The sequence below is a fragment of the Halichoeres trimaculatus genome, unplaced genomic scaffold (assembly GCF_033239565.1).
Source record: "Halichoeres trimaculatus isolate MK-OKI-2021-1 unplaced genomic scaffold, fHalTri1.1 fHalTri1_scaffold_1, whole genome shotgun sequence".
NCBI lineage: Eukaryota > Metazoa > Chordata > Actinopteri > Labriformes > Labridae > Halichoeres > Halichoeres trimaculatus.
In genome coordinates, this window is record NW_027437179.1 from 29,891,131 (window position 1) to 29,912,150 (window position 21,020).

The 21,020-nt window shown below is 40.5% G+C and overlaps 1 protein-coding gene across 3 annotated transcripts in view; it reads right to left on the reverse strand.

Annotated features, from left to right (window-relative positions):
• iars1 (isoleucyl-tRNA synthetase 1) overlaps positions 1-21,020 on the reverse strand; it is a 58,985-nt gene that overhangs the window by 14,281 nt on the left and 23,684 nt on the right. For all 3 annotated transcript variants that reach the window (XM_074673873.1, XM_074673881.1, XM_074673890.1), the window contains exons 14-25: positions 19,449-19,575; positions 15,139-15,212; positions 13,736-13,930; positions 13,496-13,582; positions 12,292-12,375; positions 10,780-10,924; positions 9,902-10,022; positions 8,001-8,092; positions 7,583-7,660; positions 6,885-7,006; positions 2,696-2,798; positions 1,752-1,835 (exon numbers count right to left, since the gene is read on the reverse strand). In XM_074673873.1, coding sequence (XP_074529974.1) covers positions 1,752-1,835; positions 2,696-2,798; positions 6,885-7,006; positions 7,583-7,660; positions 8,001-8,092; positions 9,902-10,022; positions 10,780-10,924; positions 12,292-12,375; positions 13,496-13,582; positions 13,736-13,930; positions 15,139-15,212; positions 19,449-19,575 — 1,312 coding nt within the window. The remainder of the gene's footprint in view (positions 1-1,751; positions 1,836-2,695; positions 2,799-6,884; positions 7,007-7,582; positions 7,661-8,000; positions 8,093-9,901; positions 10,023-10,779; positions 10,925-12,291; positions 12,376-13,495; positions 13,583-13,735; positions 13,931-15,138; positions 15,213-19,448; positions 19,576-21,020) is intronic.

Consider the following 21,020-nt stretch of genomic DNA (forward strand, 5'->3'; position numbering starts at 1 on the left):
TGAACAAAGTGGAAAAAGCCCACACTAAAATGACAGACAGTACAGACAGTTACCTGAGTCAGACGTGGAAGATTTGACTTTTTGAACCTGGCTGAGGTAAAATCAAGCCTTAGGAAAGAGGAAAGACTTAGTTCAATGGCTTCCTGCTCCACAAGTGCTTTTTTTAGGCTTTATACTGTCCCTCTAGTACCTCTGAAGTAGCTTTACATGATTTACTGCACTGGTGTTTTAAAAACCATCCATCCATCTATCTATCAATTTACTTCAGGCTCTGTCTTTAACATTTCATTTTGGCTGTTGTCTCTTTAAGATCCCCTGCTTCACAAGCCCCCTTCACTCTGATTGGACAGCCCTCTGGAGGCCTGAGGGGGGGCGGAGCTATGGGCAGATCTTGGTGTTCGAGGCCCATTAATACATCCTTATGTGAGGACCTCATCATTTCAGCAAGTCTCATGAAAATCTCGTGCTATTTAGGACAGGTTGTTGTGAGCAGTTCACAGACAGATTTGGTGATTTCTAAAACATTTACATGTGTATTAGTGTGAGAATCTGTATACATTAGTATGGGTGGACATCAAGCATTGTTACTTTTTTTCCTGATTGAAATATAGGAAAGCATAATTCCCTCTTTTTTTAAGTTACGTGACAATTAGCTGCACTTCTGGGAAGTTATCTTTTCCACTTTCCTAAACAGAGTATGATTAGAGTCCAGAAACTTCTGTCTTTAATGAGCACTTTTCTGGACTTCAAAACAAATAATTCATTTTACCGCTATGAAAACAAATCATTGAAAACATATTTCTAATTTTTCTTAATGCAGAAGATATGTTTGTGTATAAACCCATCTATCTTGGAAAGTTTAGCTCTTGCAGCTGCTGCATGTGGGACTACAGCCACATTACGATGCATGTTATAGAGAACTTGGAGAACACAACCAGATTATACGTAATAAAATATTTCCATGTAGGGAGAGAAAACAATGAAACAAAAACAAAGCACTCATGTCTGCACTCCATTTGATGAAAAGTTTGAGTGTCTAGGAGATAAAACTGGAAATAATTTCCCGGGGCATCTGCTCCCCCTCCTATTCAAATTAATCACGCGCTGAAATTTCAATTACGGCTGATGATACAAACAGCATCTCTGTCGTACATCCTCCACGTCAAGTGAACACCCCAGCTTTGGAGTGTCAGAAAAAGTTCTCAGGGATGTTTTTCACCATCTTATTAGTGGATTAGTAGTGATTACAGCTTACTAAGTGGACTAAAATTAGGAAAACACCAAATGGAAGATGACAGAAGATGCTGTTAAAATGACTGAAAACTGGTTAAAAGAGGAAACTGGCTACTGCTAGGTCCTGAGTCAGATCAAAGGCGGCTTCCTCCTCATTAGAGTAAACCTATGACAGGCTTTTAGCAAAGAGTCTCTTGGAAGGCAAGGGGGACAATATCATTATAATTGCTCACTTTGTTACGTCAACAGGCAAACATATTTTAAACGGATCATCAGGCTCATTATCAGACACATTATCACACACAGGTAGACCAGGACTGGGTTTGCTTATTCCACAATTAGCGAGTGACTGATTACTCCAGACACCCAAATATATGAGTAAATTCTTGAAAACAAAAAATTTTGAACGGCATTTCCAGTTTAAAAAGATACGACTACCTAAAAAACTAACAACTGTAGAATAATATATAGAACTGTTTTGTGTTAAAAACAAAACTGTACAAAAAAACTCGACTTACTTCAAGGATGTACTGCTGCAAAGACTGGATGTCTTTAAGAGCCTCCGGGTCCTGGTGAATAACTACCACCTCCTTCAGTGGGTACTGCAACACAACCAAACATTATAGTTAGTACAGAGCTCCAGAGAAAGAAAGGATAAAAATATCCTAAAAATCAATAAGTCAACACAGTCTACACGAGACCTGTCCAAGAACAAAGATGGAGGAGAGACCAACAGGAATTAAAAATACCAGAGACTGGCTGCTGGGTTTTCAAATAACATACCCAGGAAAGTATTTATGAGTTCAATTCAAATGAATTTATTCTATTGTTTGGAAAATTATCAAATAAACCTCTAAAGCTTGGATGTTGATGATTTCACATAAATAACACACTTTTGTAAAGGGATTTTTGTAAAGTGAAATGTGATTACATCTGCCAAGAGTCAGAATCATAGACTGTATAAAACATGGACGTATTCTCCTCCCCACCAAGTAAAAAGTCTGTTTCAGATACAGAATAATGACGCTGATTGTCGGCTGGGGCCATACTGGAAATGCTTACTCAAGAAGCAGACTTTGAGCCTCCTTACTAACAGTTTAAGGGCGCCGTCAGTCACATGAACTGAGCTGCCCCTCTGATTGGAAAAACTCCTGAAAAAAAAATCACCCCCAGCAGAGTGTGTGTCAATAGTGAAATTAGCTGTAAAGCTGTTCTTAATGCCGCTAAGGTCATTCCTTTAGTGTTGGTGTGTACATGGTTTCCAGTCTTTCTACAGCCAGCCTCCAGTGGATACTCAGTGAGCTGCAGCTTTTAGCATATTTGCAAAGGCTTCATTTTCCCCAAACCAGATGTTGCCCCTCGGTTAGTATCAGCTGAAATGGATTCTTCTTCTTATAGTTTGAATTCAATGTAGCTCTCATACCAGAGTGCATTAATGGATTAGGTTAAGGTAATGACTCACCTTGACAGGCAGGGTCTTCCTGTCTCGGATCACTCTGCCAAGCTCAATCACAGACTGCATCTGGGAGACAGCGCTCTCAATGCGCTTGTCAATCAAACTCTCTCTGAAAAACAAAAACACATGTAAGAGGAGCACCTGGGCATCCTAACAAGAAAGGTAGAGTTACAATGTCATGGTGTGATTATTTGACCTTTATCTCATCTTTTGGAGAGTTGGAGGCATTGTGGCATGCGCTGCTTTCTGCAAAATTTCACCAAATCTTTCTCAGCTTGATGAGGGTTTTGGGCGAATAAAGAATGCCCCCTGACTGAGCAGCCTTTTGCAATATTAGGGTGTAGGAGGATGAGAGAACATCTTTCAAAACAACTCATCGTCAAAGGAGAGTCATTGAGTATTCCGTCAAATTCTGCACGATGTCAGGTCACAGCTAGAGGGCGGGGGTTCATTTCTGCAATAACTCACATGCAGCATTTTCCTGTTAATAGCGGTTTATAAATTCAAATTGCTGTTATATTGAAGAAAATGAATAATAGAGCGTGGCAAGGTTATTTCCTCACTTAGAAGTAAAGAGAGTTCAGAACCGTCAGTGCCAGAGTTTAAATCAGGATCATCCACTAATAAGGTACGCTGAGACTTCCACCTCCGAATCCAAATTAACGCAGCACAGCCGCTGATAATCATGCATAATAGTGATATTAGCTCTGACTGTCTGCTGCACTGTGTTGTGTGTGCATGGGCTTTTTCATTTACTTCTGCATGTGTGCACACAGGAGCAAAGAGAAGAGGACACCAGGGACAGCCAATCATTTAATGAGCTGATTGAGGAGCAGCTGTTCCCCCCGTCTGATTGGTGGCTGACCTTTGGGAGGCGGCTGAAGTAGTCCCATTTGACTTCAGGAAGGACAAGCTGCTAATAAAGCAGCGCCGCTGAGTGCTGCCTAAGTGACAGGGGAGATTATATGAACCATTACACTCACTATTTTTCTTTTGCTAAATCAAATGGATATTTAATCATGTCAGAACTTTTTTTCTACAGTAAAAGATGATGATATTAAGTTTAGTCAATTAGAAATTCCTGCCAGGCATTGCAAAACTGATCAGCCACCAAGGCAAACATTTAACTGAGGTAATTAAAGTGAAGGGAATAAAATGATCGTAGATTGTGAGTTATATCCATTTGCAGGGCTGAATATGAAGACAGGCGCTGCGCAGTTCTGTGTGTGGGTATTTTAAAGGCTCTGCTCAAAGTGTACAAACTCTGATCCCTCTCCAAAGAAAGCAACAACAGCTTTATCCTAAAGATGCAAACAGGGTTAGTTCAGGCTGACTTAGCAGCGAACTTCAGGGAGGCGGTGCACAAGGATTTTGGTGTTTTTTTTTCTTCATATCAGATGACCTGATTGTCGGTTGTTTGTGCTGCTGTGGAAAATGTATCACTCGTGATTCACTTTTATCAGCCAAAAAAAAAGGGCTTTGCATTTGACACACAGAGGAAGAAAAGCTGCTCAGAAACAACTGGCAAACAAATCTTTATCCACAGAAGACATAAATCCCAAAGAATAACACTCCTAATCATACAATGAAACGGGAATTTGATCCGTTTGCAAAAACTGATAAGACAGAGGAAAATAAAGCAGCAAACAGCACGAATAGAGAGAGAGAGACTGGCTCACAATAGGGGAGCTGCTACAGAGTCTGACAGTTATCTAGAAACGACCATGAGCTCTGGAGCATCAAAAGCTGCTCCTCTGAGGAGTTCAGAGTGTGATACGGTCAGGGTAAAGTAAGGCCACGCTCTCTGGCTGAGACTGATTAGGCTGTGGATCAGCAGTGGATATCCTGTGGGAAAAAGGGCCAACACAAGGGAGGGGGGATTTCTTCGTGAGCTGCAGGGTGACAATGTGGCAAGAGCGGCAGTTTTAACACAGGATGACCTGGGTTACTTTTATTTGGTTCAAAATCCAGTTAAAGAAAGCATCTGCACTTCGGATGAGTCACTGAGAAGAAATAGTGACATGATGCAGAACTGACTCTTAACAGTGGGAATAAACACCTTATTTTGCTTTACCTACAGCTTTAATGCTTTCCTTTCAAAATAAAACAATTCCTTTTGATAAAAGTGAAAGTGAGGCCTTCCTTAATCACAGATAAACTTAATTACCTTAAATATCAAATATTTGATTTATGACCTAATCTTTTCAGCAGAATATTTGAAAATACTGAAAAAGAACTCATAACCCTTAAAAAAAGATGACATTGATTATTTGAGCTATAATAAGCAGCTGCTTATCTGACAATTCTTACCCTTAATGTCCAATGAGTTGTTAGTTACAAAAAATGTAGAGAAGCCTAAAGAGTTTTTTTGTTTGTTTAAGACACTGTACCCAATTAATATTTTGTTATCCATCTGATGATTTTTTTTTTATATGTAACAACTAAGTAATAAATTGTTAATTTCCTTAGACCAGTGACACACTTGACTTTAGTATCTTAATTTATTACCCCTGCCAAGCAGGTTATGTTTTTGGGAAAGTTTGTCTGTCTGTTTGTCTGTGAACAACATAATTCAAATAAATCACAAACAGATCTTGATGAAATTTTCAGGAAATGTTCAAAATGAGATAGAGAAGACGTGATTGAATTTTGGAGGTGATCAGATCACTGTCTGGATCAGGATTTTTTTAAAGGATTCTTTATCATTGTGAGATAGGGCTGTTTTCACCATATGTGTCTATAATTCCACGATAGATGGTTGGATTGCTTTGCAAAACAACACAAGACGAGGTCACCATAATTTCTGAAAGACGTAAAAGTACGATCCAGATCCTGGCAAAATCCTGGATACTAAGATCGGGAGTATGATAGTACTGGCTCATCATAATTTTCAACACTGTGAGGTACCAAATTATTGTACAAACCTGCAACTAAAACTAAGGTATAGCTGACAGTCTGCTGAAAGGGAGTATAACATTAAAGTAAAAAGAAAGTGCTGCATGACAATCACAATATGCTTGACGGAGGTCTGCGCTCTCTGAGTGCTTTTCTAGTTTTTAATTTGAAAAAATGTAAAGACAGTTTGGACCGATTATTAACATGACAATTCTTGGATCTCACACGCATTAAACAGCTCCATAAGCTTGCTACACCACACAATTAACATTGGTGGCAATAATTCCGTGGGCATGAGATCTCAATGAGGCTTGAGTGATCAAACGCGATTACAGAAGATAAACTCTGAGGGAAACTGGCGTCAAAAGCTGGCCATCACTTCATGTTTTTTCTCACACAGCAACAAAAATGAGGAAAAGAAAAAATATTGCCAAAGCCGCTATTCCTCTTTTTCTTTCAATTTTCCTACCATTCCAAGTTCACGCGCTATAACATCTGGTTAATGATGTTCCCGGTCTGCCTCTGTCAGGTAACCTGACAGGAAACTATAAAAATTAAACACATTAAATACCTAAGATTCCAGATCTAGATGTTGTGAGGTGGTCAGGACCAGTAAAATAGTGAGATGAACCACACACTTAAGGATTATTTAGATAAATAATCAGTGATAAAATGAGGTGGCAAATCTGGCTGAAAACTGTCTTGTTGTAGCCAAGCTTAGCAAACATCAATGTATTGGAATAACTCTCATGGAACTTGTGCAACTTTGATACTCATGACATAAAGAAGGCATTGTCACAACGATTTGAAACCTGACACCAAATATACTGTGTCATAAATCCATGGTAAAGATAATATTTCTCATTCACCATGGAAACACCCTGTAAGCAGTGTTTATGGAAAGAGAGGAGCCTTTAAATGAAACTCACAGGGAGGCTACATGAATGTTCTGCCTGTCACATTTGTTTTGGGCCAATCAGAGCAACAAAATGTAGGACGTGATGCAAAGAAGACCGCACAATAAAGGTCTTTGCTCTTCAGAAATGTAGCTATAGCTGCATTTATGCTTATCTCTTCATGGGCTACTGTTGTTTATAGGCTTGCAACTGTTTTCTGTTTATGTAGCTTCCACCTTTATTTCTAAATGATGCTGACTTGTTTTGTTATTCTCTGACCAGAAACAAGCACACCAGCCTGAAACGTTGCAAGATGTATCCCCCAGATGACAGATATGGAATCTGGCCAATCCATCTGCTCTGCAAGGTTACAAAATTTTAGCTTAATTGAAGGACTTTCCAACCTGACTTGTGGCAGCATGAGATAGTGGATGCTGCTGTTGTCCTTCTCTTCCACAGAGGCGGGGTCAATGAGGTGGCGCAGGTTTTGGTACATCATCTCCGTAATGAAAGGTGTGAAGGGAGCCTGGGGGAAAGAAGGGAAAAGAGCAAGTCCACATGAAAGAAAGACAGAAGATTATTAGATACTCTGTGCTGTGGTTCATTTACATTTTCTGACAAAGAAAGGTCTAAAAGTCAGAAGCAGTAATAAAATCAGCATACAAAACACATTTTTCACTGCAGTTTTTTTTCCCTCACTCAGTTGGTGCAAAAGTTCAAAGAGAATTGTGCCAGAAAAAGGTTACTTCTCATGTGATTCTCGTCCATTTCAACCATGGCTAATTAATTTGTGTGGTTCACAGCTGATTTGTATTGATCTGGGTTGGGATAACTGGCTCTTAGCATGCCTCTCGCCTCACATGCAAACATCTTCAATGTGTTATAAATAAAAACTCCTACTGCTTATGCATTATTCATAGCCATGTGAGCGCACACACTCACTCTCACCTCTTCTATACCAGCGTTATTTCTTTGTTACTTGCATATACAAAAGCAAAATCGCACCACAAAAAATTTCCCCATACAATCTCACCTCTCTCTCACTCACACAAAGTCGAACACACACACACACACACACACACACACACACAGTATGACTCACCATCAGCCTGCACATGGAAAACAGAACACTGAAGAGGGTTTCCAGTGCCCACAGGCAGTCCTCAGTGCCACTCTCTCCCTGAAAAGTTCACACATGCATCAATACAGTCAGTCCCTTCGCAACAGTGAAAAGATAAAAGTGCCCTTGTAGACATCAGGGTATTTATCACCAAATTCATCACAAGCAAATGTTGGCATGGGGGATCCACAAACAGATAACAGCTCTGATGAAGTAACTAAAATGTTTTGGATAAGAAAATTAGTCATTTACAAACCTAAAGGATCTATTTATGCACATGGTAATGAACTATAAGGTTTAACTCCTCAGGCCTCCCTTGTTGTTCACTGCCTGTGACAAAACACTGCATCATCTACTTTAAAGTAACTCTTAAAACACTGATTCAGAGAAGTTATCTCACCTTTAGACGGCGCCTGTTGGTCCTGACGTACCAGTTGGTGAGCATATCCACAAACTTGACCAGCCGAGGCACCACCGTGTACAGGCGGTAAGCTGTGACAGAAAATTGTAATCATTTTATTCACGCTGCATATAGGATGATTGGCCACACTAACATTATGGCCATTTCACCAGTTTTTGGTCATTTTGGCAGTGTGTGCAGGTTCCAAGTCCTGCTAGAAAATGAAATCCACATCTCTATCAAGTTTGTCGACAAAAGGAAGTATGAAGTGCTCTGAAAACAGTTGCATTGACTCTGGACCTCAGAAAACACAGCGGATCAGCACCAGCAGATGGCATGGCTCCTCTAACCATCACAGACTGTGGAAACTTTACACTGGACTTCAAGCAACTTGGATTCTGTGCCTCTCAAATCCTTCCTCCAGACTCTGGGTGAATGATTCCCAAATGAAAAACTTGCTTTCAAATGAAAAGAAGACTTTGGATCACTGAGTAGTGAGGCAGTCTTTTATATCATATTTTGTATTAATCAACTGATTAAAGTCAGAATTCTGACCTAAATCTCTGAACAATGAAAAATGGTAAAAATCCAGGATTCTAGGAATGTAGTCAGAATTCTGAAAAAAAAATCAGAATTCTGATTTTAAATCTAAATAGTTCAGCGGCTTTTACCCTTTTTAGGCGCTGCCCAAGTAGCTGCCTGTTACAGCAGCTCTCTCGTCTTTGTCCGTTTCTTGTAATTTTTTTCGTCTCTTTTTCGTCATCTTTGTATTTGGAGTGGATCATTACTTTGTATGGTTCATTGTTGGTCATGAACACCAAACTGTTTGTGGCTTCAGCGATATTTTTACTACTTTTCTCCTGTGTTTGTCTGGAGATCCTACATGTAACCATGGCTGCATTGTTTACATGTGAAATAAGCTGTTAGCAGCCTGTAGCATGTCAATGCAAACTAGTGTGAGGCTTGATGATTTCCCTCAAGGTGAGGAGGATGAGGTGAGGACGACGTGCTGGTTCTCTGGTGTGAGCTGGGAGGTGACGATGTGGACCTGTCCTTCCATCCATCGTTGTTGGGAACGTGGGATCTGTCTCCGGTGGGATGGACGAGCTAGCCATGCTAGCCCAGCAGCAGAGGGGCTGCCGGAGGGCAGAGTGGCATCGTGCTGTTCACGGACGTGGCTGACAGAGCTGACATCGGACGCCGGCGCCACATTGGAGGAGTTTCGCCTGCTGTGAGCAGACAGGATCCAGGAGACAGAGACTGAACAGACCGCTGGGGAGGCTCAGTCCTGGACCCTGTGGAGGTGGAGACTGGCTGGGCTGGAGAGTGGTGGATGGGCTGTCGTCATCTATTTTCTTGTGGACCTTTTTGCACTTTATATACACTTTCTTACTTTTGTTTTCTTGATTGCTGCTGTGACTCCTGAATTTCCCCTCGGGGATAAATAAAGTATTTTCTATTCTATTCTATTCTATTCTATTCTATTCTATTCTATTCTATTCTATTCTATTCTATTCTATTCTTTTAGTCACAGTTACACTTAAACTTTTCTGCAAATCAAGTACTACTTAAATACTCTAAAAGCATTATCTAGCAGTAATTTCTTCAGTCTCTAATTTTTTGTTTTTATTGCCTGCTTATTCCTTGTTTTTATAATGGTTCCCATTTTAGTGCTGAGCATTTTGTCATTGTTGTTGTTATATCTTGTCTCGTGTTGTTTGTCAGTTATTGTCAAAAGAGGGCTGACGCAATCACTGCAAACCAAATCTACCTATGAGTACAAATAAAGTAACCTTGAGCCTTGTGATGTGACAAATTTTAGTTATAAAGAAGTTCCCTTTTGAGTTACTGTCCAAATAAAACTGAATCCTTAGAGCAAAAAAAAAACCAGTAGGTCTCACCGTCCATCTCAGCCTTGAAGAACTGGATGAGGGACTGGGTGAAGGACTGAATCCATCTGTCCATGATGTTGTTGCTCTGCTTTGCTGTGTTTTCATTGTACAGAAACTGAATGTCATCCTCCTGTCGTAAAAAAAAAAAAACAAGCACACAACAAGCACAGTTAACAGAATGCATTCACACGGCATACTTTTTGCAACTCCTCTGTTTTTGACAAGCAGAACAGGGATGCTGATGAGAAGCAGCTGAAAAAAGGTCAAGGAGAGTTTGAGAGTGTTGATGTGAGCCAACTACAGGCTGGAACAGCTACTTCTAGAGCTTTTTACACACTTCAGCCATGTAAGATCGGCACTGTTTCCTGTTGTTATGTTTGCTTCAGGCAATATTTGCTGAATGGAACATTTTGAAATTTGTGGATTTTTTTTTATATAATTCTTTTTAGCCAGTTATCTGCTGACTGGAAAAGTTAAATTCATAAAAACTAGACACAAAACCTTTGTCTGTTTTAGAGGTTGTGCTTAACATCATGTGTTAACACCAGACAAAAGACAAAAAAGTAGGAGACCAAGATTGGAGCAACATTTCACAAGCAAAGTAGACACAGTAATTAAAAAAGGTGCTGTCTACATCTATTCTTTTCATTTTTTAATTGAACCCAAACCCCCCAGACATCGATAAACAAACGACACAGGGACATTGGGAGGATGTATTAGTGCAGCTATGAAAAAAAGGCACATTTTCGCTTTCTGCTTCAGATAATAGGTAAGAAATCGCTACAGTACCATCACACAGTGATGTGGTTTGTATAACTGGGAGAGCTAAAAGAACTCTGTCTAAGTGGAGCAATGATGACCTTTAATTGTGTTCATTACATGTGTACCTTCTGTAACCTTTGTACATTCTGCACCAGGAAGCGGTATGCGTTATACCACGGCAAGAAGACATCCTTCAGCACATCCCGTACCCCCTCCTCTTTGAAACGCAGGTTCTCTGCTCTGACCACCGGAGAGTTGATGAGGTACAGTCTGCACAGAGGAAAGGGAGATAGTGAGCATGGCAGAGCTCATAATGAGCTACAAAGGACATAAAACGGGTAATTACTGAAAGGTGTTCACAGGTGTGGTGAAGCTGTTTGTGGAAGCAGGCCGAGTCAAAGCGAGTGTGTCAGTGTGAAGGAAAATACACTCACAAATAAAAGAGTAGTGGGGATACGCTTAGCAAGATTTTGTGTTGATGCCCCAGTTATGTTTCAGTCTGTTCTGAAACATAATTGCAGCTTCTCAGTGCCAAACAAACTTCTGTATCTGTCTAAATCAGCATCATGTTTCACTTTTTAGACTCTCCACATTTAAATCTCTTTTGGCTTTCAGAGAGAGAGAGCTTAGCCTGTAGATCCCTTGGTTTCAAATGTTATTTCACATTACAGGACACTTATCTGACAGCATCAAAGGGAAGCTGTGAAACAAGCTGAGTTTCCTAATGCAAAGCTACACTCGTGTCAAGTGTATTTGGAATGATTAAGGTCAACTAATTAGGCTAACTGTCCACCTTCATTATGTTCTGCAACGTTTCTAGACAAACTGATGCTGTAACAAACAGCAGTTTTTTTTTTTATCTTCATTTAACCCAAAGAAAATCACTGCTGACATGACAGGCTGAATATCTGAAACATCCATGGTGTAATAGCCCATGGCAGGCAACAGAACACAGTGCAGAAGTCCTTAAAAAGGGTCTGATGATGATGTTGGAGGCAAATTTATGATGCAACTTCATGTAACAAGCCATCAGTGTTTGTAATAGAAGAAACTCTTTAAATACTCTTTTTTCATTAACGCAAAAAAAACAGACCCATCAGTTAGCCAAACAGTTTTTGGCACCTTAAAATGAGCCAACATGATATCAGAGGGTTGTTTCTTTACTAAATGTAAGAACACAGAGAGTCCAATAGAAATGGAGCTCACTGCTCTGTAACGGCTACATCGATGGTCAGTGATCGAGCACAAAAGCAACACATTCTATAGTAAATCAAAGACTTCAAGAAAAAAGACCTCTCTTTATCTCAGCAGCTCACTCTTCATCAACCCATATAGTAACCATATGGAGGAACTGCATAGTGCTTTATTCATTAGACCATATGGCTAGAGCACTGTCACCGCTCAGGGCAAAGAAGTGAATGTAAGAGAACGTGTGAATACATGTGTGTGTACAGTATGCGTGACTCTGTGTATACTGTATGTAGGACAGAGAAGCTGCCTAGCTAAGCGTGGATAGTGATTCAAACCTTTTAAAATCACTTCTTCACTAATAACATAAGGTACGTCTCCACACAGATCCATGCCACCGGCACACACGCACATTATCACGCTGGTTCACATTCAAGCACAGAGCTGACCTGAGGGCATCCGCCCCATAGTTCTGCACTATGAGTCCTGGATCTGGGTAGTTCTTCTTGCGCTTGCTCATCTTCTGTCCATCGCTGCAGGAGTGGAACGGGCAGAGGCATTAATTCACACACACAAATGCTTACAATAAAAGCGCATGTTAGAAACCATGCACTTGGTATTCAAATTAGTTCAAGTCCTTCTGGGTCAGTAAGCCTGTAAGCACGGAGCTGCATTTAGACCCCGCGGCTGAGGACAAGTGGCCCTATTGTGGAGCAGCACTGAGGGCTAAATGTTACAACACATATAGACAACTGATCATTAGAAGCTGGAGATAAAATAATGAATGTCTAGGCTGAGATATGTGCCACTAGAAACTAAATTAAAACAATCATATTGAATTTTAAATGCTCAGTTAAAAAATTGCATCCAAAATTGAATCTGAAAGCATGATTTGAAAAAGAAGTTAATATTTTGAAACTGGATTTAATTGCTTTCAAACTGTATTTCAACCTACTTAAAAATTAAATTGTCTATATTTCCAAAAATTCAAAAGTAAAATCATCAATTTCAGTTCTCATAATTCAGGTACACCTCTTCTATTCAATTTCAGTTCAGTGAGACATGCTTCTGATCTGTAATGGTGAGCAGATTCACAAAACACCTCTTTATATCTGCAAAAGATTCCTTTATTGTCTGTGGATATGCTCCTTGGTTGATTTCCACACTGCTCTAATAATTACAGTTTCAAAGTATTAAACTGTATCTTCAAATCATGCTATCCAAAATGAAGTTTTTCAATTTAATACAGTTATCCATATTCAGTTTCTAGAGGTACATATCTCAGCCTATATGAACAGGCAGGTAAGGGAGAAGAAACAGACTACAGAAAAGTTTGGAGAAGGGAGACAAAAATGTAGATAAATAGAGGCAGACAAGGGGAAATGATGTCCACAGAAAATAGAAATACATTTGAAATCGACTGACAGGATAAGGTGGGCAATTTCCTGTTTTCCTTGCAGTCAAAAATCCCCAAAATTGATCCTGCAGTTAACAGCAACTTTATGGGCTTAGGTCTGAGTGCATCAGAAAAGGAGGGAGGGGATGAAAAGTGTTCAGAGACACTTTCTGCTGGCCTTAAAACTTTAAAGAAAGGGAGTTTTATGTGCAAATAAAAGGTGAATAAGAGGCTTTACTAAAATGTTAAGGTCTTACCTTGCAAGTACAAGTCCATTAACAATGACATTCTTGAAGGGGGGTTTGCCAAATAGAGCTGTGGAGAGCACCAGCAGGGTGTAGAACCTAGAGCACGACACGAAAACACATTCAGTGTCATACTAAGACAAAAACAGAAATAATCACACTCTCTGCTGCTTTTAATCTCCTATTATTTAAACTCAAAACAAATCTTTATTTCTCTATCACTCATCCCTTCATTGCTCATTCCCAGCTCACCATCCTCTCGTCTGGTCAATGCCTTCAGCAATGAAGTCTGCAGGGAAAGTGTCCTCAAACTCCTTCCTGTTCTCAAAGGGATAGTGGACCTGTGCATAGGGCATGCTGCCACTCTCAAACCAGCAGTCGAACACCTCCGTGACCCTCCGCAGCGTGCCCTTATCGCACCGTGACGGGATGGTCAGATTGTCGATGCTGGGGAGAGAAAAAGTTAACAGAAGGATGGAGAAGAAGTTAAAAAACGGAGGTCTAACTGTTGAGACAAACAGCAGCAATAATAATTTGACCACTTCTGTTTAAATCTCAGTTTTATTACTGCTGTGGGGATTTTTTTTCACTTGTATATGCTTTTTGGCTGCAGCCCAGGACAAGTGATTTTATAATATCTCACCGCTGGGAACAGGGTTTAGAAAAGAACAGCAGTGCTCATGTTGTGCTGACACCCACCAGAATAAGGTCTGTTATTGCTTTATGCTTCAAGGATATAAAGATTAATTTACTTCATATACCCGCTCACTCAGACTCAGTGCTGGAACAAAGTTTTTTTTCCTTTCTTTCGGCAAAGTAACTTAAGCTGAGAAAAAGAAAACCTGAACAAGAAAATCAACCTGTAATATGTACTTGTAACAAACTGTCAGCTTGTGCGCGGCGCCCACTAAATCTATGTTAAATCCATATGTTCCCTTGGTTCAGGTTGGTAACAAAAAAAGAAAAACAACAATGCGTCAAGCTTATAAATCCACATTAAGCTCTACAAGTGAAATGTTCTTTTTTTTTTCTCCGTACAGCTGCAACCTTGCTTCACATTCTTTGAGTTATTAGCACTCAGGCCAATAAACTACAGATTACACCTTAAATAATCTGTTGTCAGCCACCAAAGCTGCTCTGCTGCAGCACTTTGCTGCTCCTTAGGACTCTGCTTCTGGGCCTATCGAGGAAAGAGGCAGGATTTTTTTTTTTAAGAAGTGCACTGCTGAGCACATTTTGAGTAGCAATGTGTGTTTTCTGTGGAGAGTCCTCCATAAGATTTTGAAAACAATGTGCTCTTTCCAACAATACAGGCAAAATAAGCATCTCTTGGAGCCTTGCACTTGTACACCTGATAGTGTATAGTGAAAACAGTCTGTCTTTAAAGTTGCAAACATCTTTCGTATCAAGAAACCAAATTTATCACTCGAAACAGAGCGGGGGGCAACTTTTCCTCACCATCAGTTTAAGAATGAGCCCAGTCACGTCACATTCAAGGGGCAAAAGGATGATGTCATACAGGGGGAAAAAGGCGGAAACCGTATCAAAAACGAGCCCATAAATCTGCAGCTAACACACTATCACAGCAGACAGACACCGCTGAGTTCATGTTCAGGTTGCTGGCTGATAATCTTGGCGATGGATCAGTGACTCACCTCTCTCGATGCAGATCAGTTACTTTGACTCCAGTCAGCTCCTCCAGTTCAGCCATGGAGCCGACACACACCACCTGAGGGAATAAGCAGACACACTAAAATTAACACACAGGGTACAGTCCAAATTAGCGGCGTTAAGACTGAGAAAGAAAATTAACAGTTTGAAATCATCATTTTTTGCTGCTTTTAGCATTTTCTCTGTTTTCTTTAGAGAATGGACAATTCCCCGCACCCGGACCACTAATTAGACAAAATATTTTTATGTCAACACTTGGCACCTCCTGATTCAATTTTTTGTTATTTCTTTATTGGTTTATTCTGTTTAGAGGGTGCATTATGGAGACATAGGATTGGTATTAGAATTCACAGCATGCATGCATGCAGGTGCTCAAAACATGCATATATCAGGGCTCCTACTCCAACAGAACTAACAGTGTTTGTGCTGACACAGTAAAACTGAGATTTTTATTAGGACAGAGCACTTTGAGACTTATTAAACCTGGGAATATTGTCATCTCCTTACATCATGATCTTACATGGTTTAGGCTTTTTATTTTTTTTACACAATCCTTTAACACGGCTGCTAACTATAAATGCCACTGACCATCATGCCCTTGGATACCAATAAAGACTAAACAGTAGGCTATATATTATGCATGCATCATAGAATACATTTATGCAATTCAGCAGAGATATAATAAGTAAATGAGAATTTACATCCTGTTAACACTACTGTGCCTTGTGCATAAATGTACACACATCTGCTAGCTTGGAAAGAGACTTTTGATCCTGTTTTTTAGTGGCTATAAAATCAACCCATGCATTAACACAACTCACACAGTGACCTGCAGTGTTTCCCATTAATTAATGAGACTGTGGCGGCCCGCCACAGTCTCATTTGGCCCCGCCACAGTCTCATATGGAGAAAAAAATACGATCCGTCACTCGGTCAGATCATTGCACAGCTGTAATTTCCTACCGCACGTAAACAAGCAAGAACAAGAGTGCGCGCGCACTGGTCACGCTCTAACACGTCGCTCTTTACTTGATACGTTTGACGCAAACCAGATTCCAGAGACACTGGAGCGGGACGTCTGACTCTGAGGTACGTGCATTTTTGGGCATTAGCGCTCATGCTAACAGCAGCCGTGGCCACAGTAGCTCACTGCGCTGTCTGCCTCCCTTCACTGGAAGAGGACCGGCTGCACCGCGCACGTCTCGGTTCCAGAGTTTCAGTGACGAGAGCGACCACACTGTTTTAATATCATAGCGCATTCAGAGTCAGTGCAGGCACACAGTACAATCACCTGTTACCATCCCAACGAGCTGACGCGGCTTATTATTTCATGGTCTCCTCTCCTGGGGCCCCATTTTTTACAGCGTGTGAAAGTCCTCTTAAGTTTCACTTACGACGAAAAGGCAAAACGTGCATACGACCAAAATATATACACTCTTTTCAGATCTATCAAACTCTGCGTACACACGGCTGAAGCTATTCCCTGTGATAAACCACACCGCGCCGAGAACAGCGTAAATGCGGTGACGTGAACACACCTCGTTTCCCGCCTTCAGCACGCCCGAACATAACCATATATGGTCAATGCAAATCAGTACGTGCATATTAAGTAGCCATGTGCGCTGTGGGATTTTTATAGTGACATCAGCGTAAGACGGTGAACACTACATACGGAGAGAGCATGGAAGAAGCTGAATTTCTCTCAAAGCCAGATACACAGCAATATCAGGAAATATCAGTCAGAAAATGATCTTGCATTGATTTAGGCTACATTTTGTGATGAAGTGGGCCTCAGCAAATTTAGGCATCTTTATTTATTTAGACTATTTTCTGCAGTCACTGTAGAAAAAAAAATAATGAAAACACAACAGTCCTAAATCCAGATAAGGGAGCAGAGAGAAGAAGAATAACGGTAGGCTACAGTCTCAGTAGCCTGATAATGGATCACAGATCATGGAAATAGTGTAAATAACCTGTTGTTGAAATGCTGTTCAGTAAATTTTTCAAAATATTGTGAGTAAGTGAGTTTTTGGTTTTGTTTCTGAATCAAATTTAAAATATTTCTGATATGCCTTTGTAAGTTCTTATTTATCAGCGTACGTTCATGTCCATGGTCCCAAACTGCACTTACTGTAAGGGCGATACATCGTGCTTAAAATCGTACACACACATTAAAACCGCCGAGGGTCAGCGACCCTGCCACCACAGTCTCTTAAAATCCTGTGGGAAACACTGACCTGTGTGTGTTTTATTGTTTTAAGGGGGGTACAGTGGGAAAGAGTTAACTGTCCTGGCGTAAGCCCGGTCTATTTAAGTAGGAAGGTTGAAATATATGTAAGTAACAACTTACCGCCCTTACCAATTCAAAAAGCGCCCTGAGTCTTGGGGGGGGGGGGGGGGGGGGGGGGGCTGGCGGCTATACTTTTCCATATTTTAGACATGTACATAAAGTAACAATGCTGGATGTCCATAACTAAGGTGCAGATTTTTAAACCACTACAGATTCAAAAGTTGCAGAAATCGCAGAATCTGTCTTGAATCTGAAAAATCGCATAAGATCTTCACAAGACTTGCTGAAATCGAGAGGACATCGCATAAAGGTCTGCTAACTAGTTAGAGGGGTGGGCCCTAAACACCTAGCTCTGCCCATAGAGTCCATTATGTGATTCTGTCCTGTACGTGTTAAGAAGTGGTTTTGACACAAAAAAGCTTATCGAGCTTTCTTTTAACACAGTTGATGTATTACACTTTATGCTGATGGTTACATTTCCCTTAAAAAGCAAAAACAATTAGTATTAATTTTACACTGTTTCACGAACAATTCAACGACTCTGGAGAGCTTTAAGTCAAATGTTCTTTGTGTAGTTTAAAGAACAACCAATGCCAAACCTTCTGATTTAAATGCATTTTTCTGCCTTTAATCATGCCAATGCAACACAGCTCATAACTAGGACCACTTCAACACACTTCCTGAATAACTTCACCTTAAAAAGTCTGGCAGATTATCTGGTCTCCTCAGAGACTTAACCTTTAGGCTCTGCTCTAGTTTTAACACAGCACTAGGTAACATGGCCAAGATAGAGACCAATACAACACAGTCAGATACAAAAGATAAAGAAGTAAAAGAAACACATCTAAAGAAGCACAAGGACAGATGGGGGTATAACATAAAAGAAAGGATACGAAGGTAGAAGCTGAACAGAGGCAGACATTCAGACACACACTTTTGTGGATGTAGTGTTGGATGTGTGTGGATTGCCTCTGAGGGTGTGTGAAGGAGGCACCAGGGAGCGCGAGTGCTCTGGAAACAGTCACATTGCTATTTCCAGCAAGCAGGTCGCTAACTGTCCCTCTTTCAGCCAGGGGAGTGCCGCTTCATTTTTCAAATGCTCAAACAACCTAATTCTGACACGTCTATTCAGTTCAGTCTATTTCTCATCTTCAGGCAGGTTTTGGCAATGAACACCCACAGCCAGACAAACATTTACAGTTTGGCTTCCTTCTCCAGTGCCTGATTCTTTTTCCTCTCCCTCTTAGCTTTCCTCTTTCTCATTTCGTCTCTCATTTCCCCCCTAGTTAATTTATTCTCTCCCTCCTCACTCTCGTCTTTTCGGTGTCTTCCTCCCCTTCACCCGCAGATACTTGTTTGTCTTGAGGACCTTTGAAGTTGCCTTAACTGGAATGAAGAGAACCAAACACGTTTTTGGTCTGTGTTTACATTAATGAATCATTCATGTGTTGCGTTTACGGAGGCACTTGGTGATGCGGCCAGCAGGGAGCTGACTTTGATTGCAGGAAGTAGTCACGCAATGCTTTCCTTTGACACCGTGGTCACATCACTCTGTCATGGCAAAAATAAGTCTCTCCTACACAAGCCCCCACATGCACAAAAGAAGGACTAGATATGCTAAATTATGTTGGAGTCAAAAAGAGGTCAGAGAGAAAAAAATTTCACCCTGCCAATTTACGAGAAGAGCTAAAACTCTTCAACCCTTGCAGCGGACTAATCTTCCTTTAGAGAGACACAAGACTTTTTTCTTCAACTCATTTCTATGGTAAATAAAAGTGAGAGTTATGGAGAGTTCAACTTTTCAATTATGCCCTCTCATGCTCAGCCCAGATTGATTTGTGAGGGCTGCCACCGCCAAAGAAAAGACTTACTGTCTTGGTATTTGGTCATGACACAGACAAATTGTGTAATCTCAGCAGAGTACAAAGACGCATACGAAGCATTAACTACTCTATTAAAGCGTAACAAGAGTGTTGTTGTTGTTGTGTGCCATGCTTTCCTGACCTCCTCGAAGTCGTCGCTGACCCAGAGCGGGATCGGTGTGCCCCAGTAGCGGTTCCTTGAGACCGCCCAGTCTCTTGCGTCTCTCAGCCAGTTCCCAAAACGCTTCTCACGCACAAATTCTGGCACCCTGTAAAAACAGAGAGGAGGAGTGTGTTCTTGCTACATTTACACATATAAGAAATAAAAAGGTTTTACCACACACAAATATTCTTTTAGACATATAAATCAATAGAGATCGTTTTTTTTTATTTTTTAAGTCTTTAGAACTCAGTTTTAAGCAGGATCTAAGATGTGTTCCCTTCGCTTTCTTGTTCAGTAACAGTTCATGCAAGGATTCCTTTAAAGACTTCTCTGGTGGCTCTGAACAAAGACCTGGACCCTGAAGACTTAGAACTGGACTGAGACTCAGGGTTTGGTGGCTAAATAACAACACTAACACTGGCACTACATATCTTAGCTCAACATTTCTAATACCAAAGTTTCTATGCTTGTATAGAAACACATTTGTAAATATGTAGCCCGATGTGTTTCTAGTCAAAAAAAAAATAAAGAACAAAAATCGTAAAAATTTTGCAACAAAAGTCAAGAATCTATGATAAAAAAAACTAAAATGTTTTAATCTGTAGAATATAGTCAAAATGAAAATTTCAAATGTCTTTTTAAATTTTATGTATTTCAAATGTCATAGATGTTTTTATCAAGTAATATAATATAAAGTTTTTTTGAAAGAAGTGTAACCTACAAATACCTTGACTTGATTAATGTGCATGCATTTTTCATATTGTATACCATGGCAATTCACTGAGCTGGCCTCCTTTCATGTTCTTTTTTGCATTTGGCCCCAAAAACAGACAGCACCTTTCTCTTTATATAGCTGCACTGCAAAGGTTAACATCCCCTTCAAGGCATATTCCTCCCTGTACCCCCCTGATACCCTCCTCTTTTTCTATTTTGCCTCGACTGATTTCTCGCTCTTTTCCACTATCTCATGATCACTTCCTCTCATTTTTTTCTGTCCTCCTCTTTCTTGCTGTGCCTGGCCGTGTTGCTCAGAAGAACATTGCAGGGAGGGGTATAAATCGTCTCCAGGATCCACGCGCTAAGCAACGAGTTCATCAATTCCCATTTGTAGGAGGCATTTCTATTTAGGCCCCTAATATATCAATTTAATGATTTTTTTTTTGCTGCTCACCAACCCCCCCTCTAACACTCCTCCACCATCACCCTCCCTCTCTTGCTTCTTGCTAAATGTAGACTTTAAAGTGTGCTGTCGGGTGCTTGAGACGCACAGTGGAGCCATTTAATATGTGCACACTTCTATTAAAAGTCAGAGACACTAGGGATAGATACAAGAGGGAGACAGAGGGACAGAGGTTGTGGTCAGGAATGGGACCTACTGAGCATGTGCATGACAGGAATAAGAAACAGAAGAAGTGAAGACAGGACAATAAAGGGATGGAAATAAGAAATTGTGTATTTTTCTGCTTTCACAGTTGCAAAAAAATTGGTCTGACTAGTTTAAAAGGGTCAATTTGTTTTTTGTTTTTGTCTGAAGTCAGCCACAACTATTGA